The sequence below is a fragment of the Camelina sativa genome, chromosome 3, assembly GCF_000633955.1.
Source record: "Camelina sativa cultivar DH55 chromosome 3, Cs, whole genome shotgun sequence".
In the NCBI taxonomy this organism is placed as follows: domain Eukaryota; kingdom Viridiplantae; phylum Streptophyta; class Magnoliopsida; order Brassicales; family Brassicaceae; genus Camelina; species Camelina sativa.
Window position 1 is genome coordinate 13,670,978 of NC_025687.1, and position 14,554 is coordinate 13,685,531.

Sequence of the window (14,554 nt, forward strand, 5' to 3'; positions counted from 1 at the left end):
ATTAATTGTTTTAAATTTGTGTTTTAAAATAATTTTTTTTTTTTATTAAAATTGCATTGCCAAGTGGACTAATAAGGAGAGACTGAAACTCTACTTTTATATATATGATTTGAACTATAAAAGTGATTGAAACTTCTGTTTTTGCTATATCTAGTTATATACGTCTTTCCTTTGACATATTAATAAAGACAAAAAAGATCAGTGTGTTGCTGATTAAGCAAATGTAACAAACAATGGCTACTGGCCAAAATAATCAAAATTAGCACACGAGTTTCTCATGGTAACTAACTGTAGTAAGTAGTTTGGATTCGAAGAAGAGAAAGTGACCATTCATTTCCACCAATTGGTTCACACTAAACCCCAAATGGTATAGTTTGGCATATTGTTTTAGTTTTTTCGTACAAAACAAACATTTTATGTACTACTAAATGCTATATTGTAAAAATAAAAAGATCAAAGAAAAATCTTACAAAAGTTTGTCGACAAAAAAAAAAACTTACAAAAGTTATGTGTTAAAATGTTGATCATTTTTTGAGTCACGTATGGTAGAAGAGCTTAAGTATGTTGGTTGAACATCTTTTACAAGTTTTAACATAAAATTAGTAAACCACATGGTGGTCGGCTAGTGGTTATCATCTGGTTAAATTTTTTCTCATATGCATAGTTACTACTCATTTACTATATGGTCAATACCACTTTTTCTGTGGGTTGTATTTTTCTTAGGGATTAGTATCGGATCTTTCCATAGGTCTGAAGATTTACCTCGAGTTATTAAAAAAAAAATTAGTAAAATAAAAATTACATTATAAAATACTAAATTATTCGGACAAAATACAAATTTGTTTACTCTAAATTAATGATCATTTAAAAAAAAAAAAAACAAGTGTTGGAGCAATTTTAAGCAGATTACACTAATCAAACTCTATTTACTATTTAGTCAATCTGCTTATAATAATTTAAAAGTAATATTGTCATCACTAAAAAATCAGAAATGAACGTACATGCCACGTGTATCATTATTATTGGTTCGATGACATGTATAGTTTTGTGTAACTTGTTTACAAAAAGCTCCAACGTCAGCTGAAGAGCGAGCGAACATCCCAAAAAACGAAACTTGAATCCGTTTCTTCTTCGCAGAGAGGTAAAAGCTTCTTACACAATTCTCCTCTTTATCCCAGTTTTTGATTTCGAAATCCATTTCTCGTTTTCTATTAGATCTGTGATTCCTTCGTTTACAAATCTCGCAATCCGGATCTGTGATTTCTTGGTAGATCTGAGTTTTTGAATGTTGAATTAACAAGAATACAATTAGCTAGTGTTGTTGTTGTTGTTATTGTTTTTTTTTTTTTTAAAGATTATCCATGATGCGATGTTGCATGAATGAACACTGAACATAATCTCAAATTTTGGGTTCTCAATTTTGCAGAAACATATATAAAACTTTTTGACCAATGGGAGGAGGATTTAGAGTATTGCATTTGGTGAGGCCATTCTTGGCATTTCTACCAGAGGTACAGAGTGCTGACAGGAAGATACCATTCAGAGAGAAAGTGATATACACTGTCATCTCTCTCTTCATCTTCCTTGTCTGCAGTCAGCTTCCTCTCTATGGTATTCACTCTACCACCGGTGCTGATCCTTTCTATTGGATGCGTGTCATTCTTGCTTCCAACCGTGGAACCGTTATGGAGCTTGGTATTACTCCTATTGTCACATCTGGGTTAGTGATGCAGCTCTTAGCTGGGTCTAAGATTATTGAGGTTGACAACAATGTCCGTGAGGATCGTGCTCTCTTGTAAGTGTTTTGTTTTCCCTTATGGGGTAATTTTCTTGAATGAGTCGTGAATCGTTTGTCTTATGTGTTGTTGTGTGTTTTTGTAGGAATGGTGCTCAGAAGCTTCTTGGGATTCTGATTGCTATTGGTGAAGCTGTTGCTTATGTTCTTTCTGGAATGTATGGTCCTGTTGGTCAGCTTGGTGTTGGAAATGCTATTTTGATCATCCTCCAGCTTTTCTTTGCCGGAATTATCGTTATCTGTCTTGACGAGCTTCTTCAGAAGGGGTATGGTCTTGGCTCCGGGATCTCCCTTTTCATAGCAACCAATATCTGGTATGTTTATAAATAGCTCATCTTCACATCAAAGTTTTCGTCTTTTAAGGCAAGATAGTATTAATGAGTTGATATTGTGGTGATAACAGTGAAAGCATTATCTGGAAAGCATTTAGCCCCACAACAATCAACACTGGTCGTGGAGCTGAGTTTGAAGGCGCTGTGATTGCCTTGTTCCATATGCTGATAACTAAGTCCAATAAGGTTGCTGCGCTCAGACAAGCTTTTTACCGGCAAAACCTTCCGAATGTTACCAACTTGCTTGCAACAGTCTTGATCTTCCTGATTGTTATCTACTTCCAAGGCTTCCGTGTTGTGTTGCCCGTGAGGTCTAAGAGTGCTCGTGGCCAACAGGGTTCTTACCCGATCAAGCTGTTCTACACCTCTAACATGCCAATCATTCTCCAATCTGCTCTTGTCTCAAACCTCTACTTCATCTCTCAGGTACTTGTGTATTCTTTTTCTTTCCTCATTAATTAAGTGACTATAGAGCTGGGAACTTAAATTTGACAATTTGTATCTCCATGTCGACAGCTTCTCTACAGGAAGTTCAGTGGAAATTTCTTTGTAAACCTATTGGGACAGTGGAAAGAATCAGAGTACAGTGGACAATCTATACCAGTTAGTGGTCTTGCATACTTGATCACAGCTCCAGCAAGGTAACTGACAAGTAGTGTGTCCCCATCGATATAACGATCGTTTATTTTCAGTTCTCTGAATATTTGTTTTCCATGGTTACAGTTTTGCCGAGATGGCTGCTCATCCATTCCATGCTCTGTTCTATATCGTCTTCATGCTCACTGCTTGTGCCCTGTTCTCAAAGACATGGATTGAAGTCTCCGGATCTTCCGCTAGAGATGTAGCTAAGCAGCTCAAGGTAATCCCGAAACCGTCATCCATTGCTAAAGTAATTAAAACATTCAGACATTGATCCTCACATGCTTGAAATTCTCTATAAAATGATTAGGAACAACAAATGGTGATGCCGGGACACAGAGAGTCTAACTTGCAGAAGGAGCTGAACCGGTACATCCCAACAGCAGCTGCATTTGGAGGAGTATGCATCGGTGCGCTCACTGTTTTGGCTGATTTCATGGGAGCGATTGGGTCAGGGACTGGAATCTTGCTGGCGGTGACAATCATATATCAGTATTTTGAAACCTTTGAGAAGGAAAAAGCCAGCGAGCTTGGCTTCTTTGGGTTCTGATTGTTTATATAGTCAGTATAAAAGGGTCAATTTTGCTAAGAGACTAGTGAGAAATTTGAAAGCCTAAAAAGTAGCTTTCCTCTTCTAGCTGTGTCCACTCGAAGGTTCAATAGACAAAATTTAAGAGATCCTTTGGGTACACACTTATTGATTAACCAACAGATTTTTCTCCATTAGTTGTTCAAGAATCAAGAATTTGTTAAAATCCTGGGATTTTCACATACTGATCATATTTTTGTTTTGTTTTTTACCCTGATGCTTCACCAAACTTAATTCTTCTAGTTCTCAAGATTCAGCTCCGATTGTAGAATGGTTCAACGCTCATTTCTTTTCATGTTCAGTTTCAGAGTTGTGTGTTTTTTTGTCTTTAGAAATATGAATTTATTATCATTGATTATAATTTATAAGGATCTCTCAAGTCTGACGTGAATTTTTCATAAAGAGAAAGTGTTGAAATTTACTTTTTCTTTTTATGGAAGTTTTCCATTGTTCCAATTCATAGCTCGATTCGTAGATCCTCCTCAACTGGTGTGTTTATAAAAGAAGCCTCAGGATCTTATTATCTCTCTTGATCAATTGATTAGAGACAGACAGAGGACGAGACACAATGTTGAAAAGACGACAAAGACATGGCTCGAGGATGGTATTGAAAAGGCATCGCCCTACCGCTACTACTACTAGTGTGGAATCGCTTCCACACGATGTTGTAGAGCTCATACTGGAGAGACTTCCCGTGAAATCTCTGATGAGATTCAGGTTAGTGTCCAAGGAGTGGAGAATAACATTCTGTTCCCAACGTTTCAAGAAAAGACAGTTCGTCCGTCGTACGCTGTCACGAGGCCCTGATGTCCTTTTCGTGTCCTTAAATGATCTTAATGATCGAACTCAAATTGTTTATGGTGCTGATGAACCTGACATTGTCTTGGGATCTTCTTCTTCCATACTCCGTAAGGTCTCCCTCCCTTTTACCCAACGCATGATTTGCCATGGTTCTTGTGACGGTCTGGTCTGCCTCCATTCTAACTTCGTACTCAGTGTCGTGGTGAATCCCGCCACTCAATGGCATCGGACTCTTCCTTTGTCCTGCGTCGAACAGCTCATCATCGACAGGGTTGTTAATAAAGGAGAAGCTTCCCCCCCCAACTTGTATGCTTGGGTTTGGTAAAGACATTATCAGGGGCACTTACAAAGCAGTTTGGTTATATAATTCATCTGACTTCGACCTAGACAAAGACGGCAGCCTTTACCACTTGTGAAGTTTTCGATATTAGCACCAACTCTTGGAGATACCTTGCCCCTTCCTCTCCTTATCTGATTCGCCCTAACCAGAGGCCAGTGTATTTAGATGGCTCACTTTATTGGATCACCGACTGTTTTTCTCTCATTGCCTTTAATGTATTGTCTTTAGATCTTCACACTGAAACTTTCAAAGTCATCTCTGATTCTGAACCTCCCTTAGACACTTGCATACCTGACTCTTTCAGCGTCGTCTTGTGCATCCTAGATAACCGCTTGTGTATGTCCGAGAAAACATGGCATACCCAAAAGATATGGTCCTTCTCTTCTTCTTCAGGGACATGGAAGAACATGTGTTCCATTGATCTCGCCGAAGCTACTCCTTGTTTCAGCACCCCTTTTGTCCCGACTTACCCTATAGCAATTCTTGAGAAGAATAAGTTACTGATTCATGGTCGTTACTACTTGGAATCAGCTGTGCTAGTTGATCTCCATACCAAATCCTACGATTTAGTCTTCACTCCTACCACCTCCGGATATTCTGTTTACGACACTGAGTACGAAGTTAGAATGGAGGCAGACCAGACCGTCACAAGAACCATGACCTACCAATATGGAAACCATTTGTAATTTATTTTTATGGGACGCCAGTTTTATTTTTCTGGTTCTTGCTGTATTCGGCTTTCTTGGATTTTTCTTTTCCCGCTATTATTGTCATCTTTTGCTGCTATATTGCTCGAGTAATTTTTGGATTGTAGACTACTCGCTTTCCAGTTGCCAAACCGTATGTTGCGTGCCAAAGGAAGTTAAAAGGACAAAGATGATGAAGGAATGGGTTTGTCGAAGCGTTTTCGCGGTTTCTAGGATCAGCTGTTCATGAAAACAATGCAGCCGCACAAGAAACCGGAGCTATGGCTCTTTTTAACTTAGCAGTCAACAATAACAGGTTAGATAGCTCATCCTCTTTTTTTTCCTTTGTTACCAATCAAAGTCCTTAGCATTGTGCCAATGTAGGGGCTGCCTGTGTTAACTAGTGCTCTTCGTGTGCAAACCTTCTCACAGTTTCCTCTCTTTTGTTTGTTTCATTGAACTGCAGGAACAAAGAGTTGATGCTGACTTCAGGGGTCATTCCCTTGCTTGAGAAAATGATCCCAACCATTATAAATCTGACTCTTAATTTCGATCGTTCTCAGGCCCTTGGACTTCTTATTAACGTTCTTTAATTTTTCATATCAGTGGTAAATGCAAAAGATAGAAGAAGGGAGAGACATGGTTAATCAACTTAGCAGCGCTCCAATTGTTTTCTTTAGCATTTGCATATACTGTATCATTTCAAGTTATCACTTACATTAATATGATTTTTTTTGGTATATGTTTCAAGCCATATAATATAACACATTGCAAAGCCAATGGTTTCACCATCAAATTTATGTGGAAGCTTTAACACCCGCCATGGAATGGGTCAGTTTACGTACTACTCACTACCAAGTGACAAATATTTTTTAAACCGCCACTTCTAACCACATACAGTAGCAAAGGGGACAAACTACTCCTTGATGTTTTGGTCTCTCATAAATCCAAATTCGTTCAGCCATGAGTCCTGGAATTTTGAGGAGACGATCCAGCTCCCTTATTCTTTTCACGCAAGGTACATGTCTTCTCTTTTTTAGTCTTACACTTCAAGAGACCATATGGTTATATTAATACTTAATTAAGTTAATAATTTTGATTAAAATAACATTTTAAAGAAAAAAGGGTTAGGGATTGTGTATATAGTATATAATATAGTGGTAAAAAATATATAGGAATAAGTTAATGTTAATTATTTAGATAGAACAATTAATTAATTATAAATCACCATAGATATGTGTTTATTTCTCAAGCAAATGTGTATAGTTTTTGTGAGCTTTCTTAAGATATGAATCACTCTGTTTCTATATAGATGTTAAATGATGACAATTTTGTTTTTGTTTTTTATAGCTTCGGTTAATGAATGTTTCTTCTTATTGTCATTGTAGATCTTTTGTGTTTTTTAAGCACCAAATAGTTTGCTGATTCATCTAGTACAGTGAGTTAGATAAGGGATTTCATTTGCTCATTTGCTGATCCATCTTGGATTGCATTATAGAATTCATCGTCCAAGTGCTCTTTTAAAATTTTATGAATCATCTAATAAAGGTAACAATTTTCTCAAGAAATATGTTCAGATCGGTTAGCGAATAAGGCTACTCTACGGAAAGCATCGTCAAAATCCATTATGCTGTATTTTTCTTAGTGTATGACACATACCTTTGAGTATGTAATAACTGTGTTACAATAAGTTTGTGTGTCTTTGTAATAACTCTTTCATTTTAATGAAATTTGTTTTTGTCGAAAAAAAAAGAAACTAGGTTTAGGTGAAAGATTTTGATTTACCTTGGAAATTTTACTAGTTGTATTAATCGCACAAACATTTATTTGAATATATTTAGAGATACCAGCACCACCTTGCCACGATCGCTGTCAATGCATCCGGAGGCAAGCAGAAACTGCAAGACGTTAAGTGGTCTTCAAAGATAGAAACTCTTGTGTTCAGTTATTTGAAAAAGTTCAGAGTAATTCGTAAATCGGCAGAAGAGCTGAAGAAAAAGAGGGGAGAGAATAAAGGGGAGCCAATGGAGGAAATCTTCACAGAAACCATTGATCCAAGTGTTCATGATTGTGAGAAGAAGAAGAACTGAATAAGAAGAAGAAGAAGATGAAGAACGCTTTACGAGGCATATAACACAAGATCCTAACTAGAACAACGATCGAATAACATATGTTTGTTGGTAAATTTAATATTGATGATGATACTTGTACTAAATTAACTTTAATTTTTGTATTTTTAAGTTGGTAATATTTTAGGATGTTACGGTGACGAAAATAACGATCCTCCCGGTTCATTCTTTTTAATTAACGGATTTGGTAATACACTCATTTATATCCATGTTTTTATCAAAACTCTCGTACCTGATGAATCATTTAGAGATAATTAAGTAAAACAATTTTTCTAATGAGTGATTTTGAACTTGAATAAACTTTGTAACACATTTGTAGGTGGTTGTGACTTTCAAAGATGATAACGTTCTTATTGCATAGATTCTAACATTGCTATTTTCAAAATCAAGAATTTTTTTTTAATAGTTTTACATGTTAATTTATAGGAGATTTGAGTGGTGTCAATTTGCAATCCTCTAAGTTGTTATGGTGTGGTAAAATAATTTAATCAACTATTTATTTATTAATTTTTAATTCGTTCATTTTTTTTATTACGTGAATCACTTAATTGCATATGAAATTATTTCCAAATTAATCATAACTAAAGTTGGTTAAATATTGATTATATATTTTTTTTTCACTTTCCAATATTATGCTAATCCATTTAACATAATGGTTAAAATGGATTAGGTAAAATCAGACAGGTTTTTTCTTTGGATGCAACAACCAATTAAAGTTTTCCTCGCGGATGTAAGACTATTATATACATTACACATTGTCATTTTTGTAGAATTCTCACAGATAAACTTGTTGTTATCAACACTTATTTGCATGAAAAAACTTCTAAAGATGGGAAACCATAATTTTCATGATTACGTATAAGTGATTTTTGTAAAACTTTTGTAATATAGGTTTTTTCTTAAATAGATAATTGTGAATTCGGACTGCTTGATCTACTCTCACCATTATTTTAGTTGAAAACATTACCTATTAATATGATTCATTATGTTTGGTATAAGTATAACTATCAATCATTTTCCTTGAAAACAATCACCAATTACTCACTTACATTAAATTAACAAAAAAAAAAAAAAATTGGAATTTAACAAGACACAATTTGTGTAACACAAACGAACATGCCCGGTTCAGGTTAACCAGAAAAAGCTAAACCGCTTTTTCTGGTTCAGGTACACAATAATAATGATTTAATTTGGCGGTCGGTTTAGAAGACACTTCCAAAAACGGGGCGTAGGGTTTTAAAAAGGGTTTCTCTTCTCTTCTCTTCTCCGTCGTCGTGTCTCTGCAACTCGGAGTAAATAATTACGGCGGCGATCAAATGCCTCGCATCATTCCTCCCGAGAATCTCGGTTGCCCACCGATCCGTGCTTTAACCTTTGACTCTCTCGGCTTAATCAAAGGTGCCCACTTCCCTCTTTCTCTCTGTTTACTTGCTGAAAATTATATATAAGTTTTTGTTTTTCCTAATAGGTTTTTTTCTTTTTCAATTTGATGTGCAGTGACTGAAGCTCGTGGTAAAGAGAGAGGGACTCCGACCGTAGTGAACACATGGGGCGAGATGAATGCTTCTAGAACCGTTCTTGCTGCTTCCATTGATGACCGGTTAAGGAATCCGGTAAAGTTTCATTCTTTTTATGTTGATGTTAAGTTAGGATTGGAGCTAGGTGTAGCTTAGTAACAGATTGATTTCTCTACTGCTGAAATGAGCTGCTTTTTTGAATACTAGCTTATAGGATTCGAACTTGTGATTCTTAGTCTTGGAGACAATTATGGTAGTGCTAAGCCGAATTTGAGGTTTCCATTGTATTCCTTGTTCTATTCAAGCAATTAGTAGTTCGAGTTTTTTGTTTTGCTTGTCATTTTGAAACATTGAGTTTTGGGTTTGTTTAGTAGCGATTGAGAACTTATCGGTGTAGTATGTTATCATTTTGTTTGCAACAATGTCATAGTCTCCTACTATATAGCTCATGAATATTATTTTTTCCTGAGTTATAGTTGTTCATTACTTCTGTAAAATCATGTATGAGTTGGTGAATGTATTAGCAAATTTTGAGTTTTCATGCCTTACTTGTAAAAGACAAAACTGTGAAATCTGATTTTATCGAAGAGAGCTTCATAAGTCTGTGTTTTCCTCTCCATTTTTTTTTTTCTTGCGTCTTAATGACAAACTCATCTGTCTGTTTTCGTCTTTCTTTTTTCCTTCCAATTGCAGCTTTTGGCTGTTGCAAGAAAAGATGGCAATGTAAGTTTTTCCTACTTTATGCTATGTGTATTTGTGTAATATATTTCTCTCCATAGCTTAGCTAACATTTATCCAATCGTTTTGTTCATTTCTGTCCTTTTCCATAGGTTGAGATTCTTAATCCTTGTAATGGTGATCTTCACTTTGCATACTCTGTATATGGTGATGATGGTTGTGCCCCTGAGGATAACGAAATTTCTGCCCTGCACTTATTCAGAAAAACGATAGATGATCAGGCAGAAAGGTATATATATACCTGAACACCGAAACAGTTTCTTCGAAATTTCCAGTGAATTTTGTTTTGTATGTTATGTTGCTATTGACGTTCTCAACAAAACTTGATGTTATTAGATCTTGCACATTGCTTACATGCACAAAAAAGGGAGATGTGAGCCTCAGATCAGTTAAATTTCCAGATGCACATAGTGATTCCACGGATGATTCTTCTCCTAAAACTTGGAAAGCATGTGGTTCTGGTGAAATATTGGTTGGTAAAGTGGATGGGAGCGAAAACTTCAGCTTATTTGGAGGGTTAGTAGTTAAAAAATGAATCGATTTGCTTATATCTGTGGATCATCTCGTTTTATATCTCAGTTTTGGTTGTTACTATATTGAAATGAATGTCTGATACAGGAGACGGGTTGAGGCCACTATATGGGATCTTGAACAATGTACTAAGATCTGGAGCGCCAAATCCGTGAGTTGCTTCCTCGTCTTCATGTCATTCACAACCTCTCAGTTTCTTTGATGAACTAACTAAGCCTTTACCGTCTCATCTCTGTTTGGTGCAGCCTCCTAAGGACAATCTCGGAATCTTCACACCCACCTGGTTCACTAGTGCTACGTTCTTGAGCAAGGATGATCACCGTAAATTTGTCACGGGCACCAAGTCTCACCAGGTTAAAACCTCCAGTTTCTTTTCTCAGTGTATCTTGTCCTGATCACTCACATTTTAGTCTTGTCCTGATCACTAACATTTTACTTGTGCTGGAGACAGGTTCGTCTTTATGACATTTCTACTCAGCGTAGACCAGTCCTGTCCTTTGATTTCCGTGAGACCGCAATTACATCAATCGCGGAAGACCCAGACGGTCATACTATCTATGTCGGGAATGCTTCTGCTGACCTTGCTTCGTTTGATATACGAACAGGTTCATTGATTCTCTCTACTTATGTAACATATACTACTTTGCATACTGAATCAAACAATTAATCAATCATCCCTGTTGCAGGAAAGCTGTTGGGAAGCTTTTTAGGAAAATGCTCTGGAAGCATAAGATCTGTGGTTAGACATCCACAGCATCAAGTGATAGCTTCTTGTGGTATGATTCATTGTCACAACTTCACCTCCATATGCCGTTACAACAATCTCATGTGTGTTGTTTTATGAGATAGTTCAACAATCTCATGTCTGTGTTTTTATTGAATTGCTCAGGGTTGGACCGATATTTACGTGTTTATGACGTGAAGACACGCCAACTCATTTCTGCGGTATGCTCTTCGACATACAACTAGTATTTTTTGGTCAAGTAGGGTGTTGCTTATCTATCATTGTTTTATTGTAGGTTTTCTTGAAGCAGCATCTTACAGGTCTTGTGTTCGACTCGGGCTTTACTGGAGAAGGTTTGTTTTCTATTCCCGTTGACAAATCAGAACTATTTCTGTTTTCCTCCGTTAGTATGTTTGTAAGATGATTGGTTTTATGGTTGAAGCAGAGACTGCTGTAGCAAACACGGTGGTTGAGGCTGAAACAGAGGAGATTATGGACCAGGAAGACGATGAAACAGAGAAGGTTCCTCCTGTGAAACGGAAGAAGTCAAAGAAAGAGAAACGCTGTAGAGAAATAGTCTCTGAGGATAAAGACGATGAGGAGAATGAAGATGAGACTGAGAAGGCTTCTGTCAAAACAAAGAAGTCAAAGAAAGAGAAACGCAGTAGAGAAACTGTCCCTGAGGATGAAGTGAAAGACGAGCTAAGAAGCAAGAAGTCACGAGAGCACAAGAAGAAAACCAAGAAAGTGAAACACAATCAGGAGGAAGACTAGGTTTTGACGACATTGTTAACTTTGCTGTAATCCGAGTAACAGTTTTTGAACAAACATTCATGCAAGAAAGTAAAAGAGTTCGTGTGTTTTTCCTTATTTCTATAAAGACTAGTTTTGATATAACGAAACCTCTTCTTAAGGTCTAAAATCGTTGGGAGAGCTACAATGTTCATTAAAGGACTAAAAAACACATTTTAAACAACAATCCTGCATCATTCAACTCATTGTTAGAAAGAGGGCGAAACCAAATATTAGCCATGTCTCTCTTTTCTAATGTCAACATTGCTGCAACTTCCTGGATTTTGATACTGTCGCAAAATTTGTCGGGTTCTGTTCAAGCCGGAAGCTTAAGTTTGGTGTTGGTTTTCCAGCTAAAACGAAATAGAAAGGGATCCAAAGTCAATAACATGATCAATATCAGTTATGTAAAACGTTTATGTTCAGACTGGTGGGGCTACATTACCTTATGTAGTAGTAGTAGAAGAAATCCGCGTAGAGAGCTGTTTGGACAAGCCCGGACACACAAGCTGGAAAATGCAAATATATGTAAAATTAGCAAAGAGGAAAAACAAGTGGTGAAAATGTAGTTAGTGCTTCTTTGTTGAAACATTACAAATCCATCTAGTGAAATGATCTTCTGTGAAATAGCGATAGATCCAGTTGATGATATAGAGTCCACGATACGCCCTGCAAGTTAAATCATTACCCATGTGAGTGCATGCTAAATATTCCTCCAGTCTGCACATTGAGATTTTGCGTACAGGACACAAAGTATGCATCCGAACCAAATGCATAGCAAGGGCAAACCAGTCTAACTTCCTTTTGACAAAGAGTGCAATTAGTTCAGCTCAACTTCTAGACAGACAAAAATTAGAAGGAATAACAATGTATAGACTTCTGAGATATATGCAAGTGTTTCTCATTAATCAATGCAACAAGTGTATGAACTATGAACGATAATAGTATATCAATAGGCTGAAACCAATTCTAAACACACCTAAAGAGAATGCATGTAGCCAGTACTCATGCTAAATCTACATAGCGTTCTAAAACATGAATCTGTAAAAGCCAGTGGGGTAGAGTAAGCAAATGCATATGTCTAAAAAAATTACGTACCCGAGAAAGAGGACATATTGCCCAGTCAAATTGTCGACATTTCCACTTCTCTGTAGCAGAACCAACTGGGGAAGGATAGCAACTGCCTCCAAGTAGATAGAAAAGGCCCAGAATACCTGAAATGGTTTTGAATTCACAGAATTAACAAATGCACTCATATTCTGAGTGAATTCTAGCTGCACAGGTGAAACTTTTACCAGGAGCATATATTTGACAAATACATATGAAGGTAGTAAAGGTAAACAATCTTGGTGAAGTGCATATACGGAGTTATTAAAGTTTTCTATGACACGTTAATCAAAGAACATTTTGGCCAGAATAGTAACAGCAAGACACAGATGCCACTATCCATGGGCACCTTATGGAACATACATAAATTACTAGGACACAGCAGGTTCCATTAGTGGAAGCAAACAAACCTTTAACGATGCAACAAGTTTGACATTCAAAGAGTTTCTCAAAAACAAACAACAAGATACTGAGAGGTTGTATATGTAGTACACCGTTTAAACAAGCTTTAGGACCAACTGAAAGTTTCACATATAACTATAAAAGCCAGACTCAAATCGGTTGTGAAAAGAGTTGAATTCAATGCATTTACATAGACGATAATATATTCTACCAGTAGCCAAGATAAATACCAAATCCAAATGATACAAGATGAAAAGAACTGACATTATCCATCATCATATTCACCAAGCACATATAGTGTTTAAGAAGATACTTTAGCATCAGGATTATGAAGTTCAGCCATATATAAGCGTTATGTATAACGAATGAACCAAAAAGAAGATTGCACAACATATGGGAGCAAGCTACACAACCACATTGATATTTTCCGATAGTATTCGCTTTCCTAGTCTCTACAAACTAAAAATACAAAAGCAATGTGAAATTCATATGGAAAAATACCTCTTGAATAGTGAACTTTTCATTCAGGACAAGTGCCAGAACAAAACATGCCAACACAACAAATTGATGACGAAATGTGTCAAGGTCCTTATCGTATGACCTCCTCACAAGTGGATGCCTACGCATACACCAAACGATAGCCAAAGAGCTGGCAATGAAGACAATCTTCATAACGCTGTTGTAGAGAGATACGTAATCCGTAAAGAGATCCAAGTAGCGAGTCAAGAACACAAGCGCATATAGCTCTTGAGTCTTGAGAGAGATTCCTATTAGCCAACAAAAATCCAAAAGTCAAAACAACCACAAAAAAAAAATGATAAGAAGCAGCACAATGTATGATAAAATCTCTTAGGCAACAGATCTCTCTCTCGTTTTTAGAAAAAAACTAAGATTGAGATTTCATCACTATCTTGACTTGAAATCGCAAACTAACCAAACTCGGATTCACCTCGAAATCGATCATAAAACCTCAATAAAATTGCATTTGGAAGCTACGGTTCGAAGCAAAACGCGATTGTATCGTTTCTTCGAAACATACAACAACATTTCCAAGGAAAGAGAGAACTCACCAGCGCAAGACTTGGTAGCGTAGATTTTGAGAAGAAGGATTAAGATACTGGTCAAGTGAGTCATATCGCCAGCAAATCGAAAGATATTCATGGTTGACCACAACACGGGAGAGAGAGATACAACTCAAAACGATTCCAAAATTTTTCCCGGAAAATCAAAAATCCAAAAGAAGAGAAAACGAAATCAAACGATTCTTCTCTCTTCGAATCGAGAGAGAAAGAGAAGAAGGAAGAAAGGGGGTGCCGTGCTGCACGTTTCAGGTTTTTGCAGAAACTCGTTCAGAGGAGAAGATGACGTGGCAATCTGGAACGGTCTCTAACGTGTGAGTGTGTGCTTTTACTCTTTTTTTTTTTTTTTTTTT

General features: G+C 36.7%; 3 protein-coding genes and 1 long non-coding RNA gene across 4 annotated transcripts; 3 read left to right on the forward strand and 1 right to left on the reverse strand.

Moving 5' to 3' along the window:
• On the forward strand, positions 1,054 to 3,566 carry LOC104776966 (protein transport protein Sec61 subunit alpha). Its single transcript, XM_010501145.1, has 7 exons — positions 1,054 to 1,141; positions 1,427 to 1,795; positions 1,882 to 2,109; positions 2,199 to 2,553; positions 2,644 to 2,768; positions 2,851 to 2,986; positions 3,077 to 3,566. Exons 2-7 carry the CDS (start codon positions 1,452 to 1,454, stop codon positions 3,314 to 3,316), a joined length of 1,428 nt encoding a protein of 475 aa, XP_010499447.1. The 5' UTR covers positions 1,054 to 1,141; positions 1,427 to 1,451; the 3' UTR covers positions 3,317 to 3,566.
• On the forward strand, positions 5,121 to 5,924 carry LOC104776967. The gene is made up of 2 exons (XR_766195.2): positions 5,121 to 5,498; positions 5,649 to 5,924. It is a non-coding gene; the product is annotated as an uncharacterized LOC104776967 (long non-coding RNA).
• LOC104776969 (WD repeat-containing protein 74) lies at positions 8,538 to 11,691 on the forward strand. Its single transcript, XM_010501148.2, has 12 exons — positions 8,538 to 8,709; positions 8,809 to 8,924; positions 9,522 to 9,551; positions 9,659 to 9,795; positions 9,903 to 10,082; positions 10,185 to 10,248; positions 10,343 to 10,450; positions 10,549 to 10,702; positions 10,784 to 10,873; positions 10,987 to 11,042; positions 11,117 to 11,174; positions 11,267 to 11,691. The coding sequence occupies exons 1-12, from the start codon at positions 8,628 to 8,630 to the stop codon at positions 11,593 to 11,595; spliced, it is 1,404 nt and encodes a 467-aa protein (XP_010499450.1). The 5' UTR covers positions 8,538 to 8,627; the 3' UTR covers positions 11,596 to 11,691.
• On the reverse strand, positions 11,662 to 14,526 carry LOC104776968 (ER lumen protein-retaining receptor A). Its single transcript, XM_010501146.2, has 6 exons — positions 14,193 to 14,526; positions 13,624 to 13,889; positions 12,712 to 12,827; positions 12,209 to 12,282; positions 12,059 to 12,122; positions 11,662 to 11,966 (listed from the first exon to the last, which is right to left on the reverse strand). The coding sequence occupies exons 1-6, from the start codon at positions 14,281 to 14,283 to the stop codon at positions 11,930 to 11,932; spliced, it is 648 nt and encodes a 215-aa protein (XP_010499448.1). The 5' UTR covers positions 14,284 to 14,526; the 3' UTR covers positions 11,662 to 11,929.

Excerpts from the sequence above, each read along its gene's own strand:
- LOC104776966 (XM_010501145.1), top strand. The coding sequence starts at position 1,452 with ATGGGAGGAGGATTTAGAGTATTGCATTTGGTGAGGCCATTCTTGGCA. Across the intron at positions 1,796-1,881 it reads CGTGAGGATCGTGCTCTCTT|GAATGGTGCTCAGAAGCTTC; the intron begins GTAAGTGTTTTG and ends GTGTTTTTGTAG. Across the intron at positions 2,110-2,198 it reads TTCATAGCAACCAATATCTG|TGAAAGCATTATCTGGAAAG; the intron begins GTATGTTTATAA and ends TGGTGATAACAG.
- LOC104776969 (XM_010501148.2), top strand. The coding sequence starts at position 8,628 with ATGCCTCGCATCATTCCTCCCGAGAATCTCGGTTGCCCACCGATCCGT. Across the intron at positions 9,796-9,902 it reads ATAGATGATCAGGCAGAAAG|ATCTTGCACATTGCTTACAT; the intron begins GTATATATATAC and ends TGATGTTATTAG. Across the intron at positions 11,043-11,116 it reads CACGCCAACTCATTTCTGCG|GTTTTCTTGAAGCAGCATCT; the intron begins GTATGCTCTTCG and ends GTTTTATTGTAG.
- LOC104776968 (XM_010501146.2), bottom strand. The coding sequence starts at position 14,283 with ATGAATATCTTTCGATTTGCTGGCGATATGACTCACTTGACCAGTATC. Across the intron at positions 13,890-14,192 it reads CGCTACCAAGTCTTGCGCTG|GAATCTCTCTCAAGACTCAA; the intron begins GTGAGTTCTCTC and ends GTTGGCTAATAG. Across the intron at positions 12,123-12,208 it reads TCATTTCACTAGATGGATTT|CTTGTGTGTCCGGGCTTGTC; the intron begins GTAATGTTTCAA and ends TGCATTTTCCAG.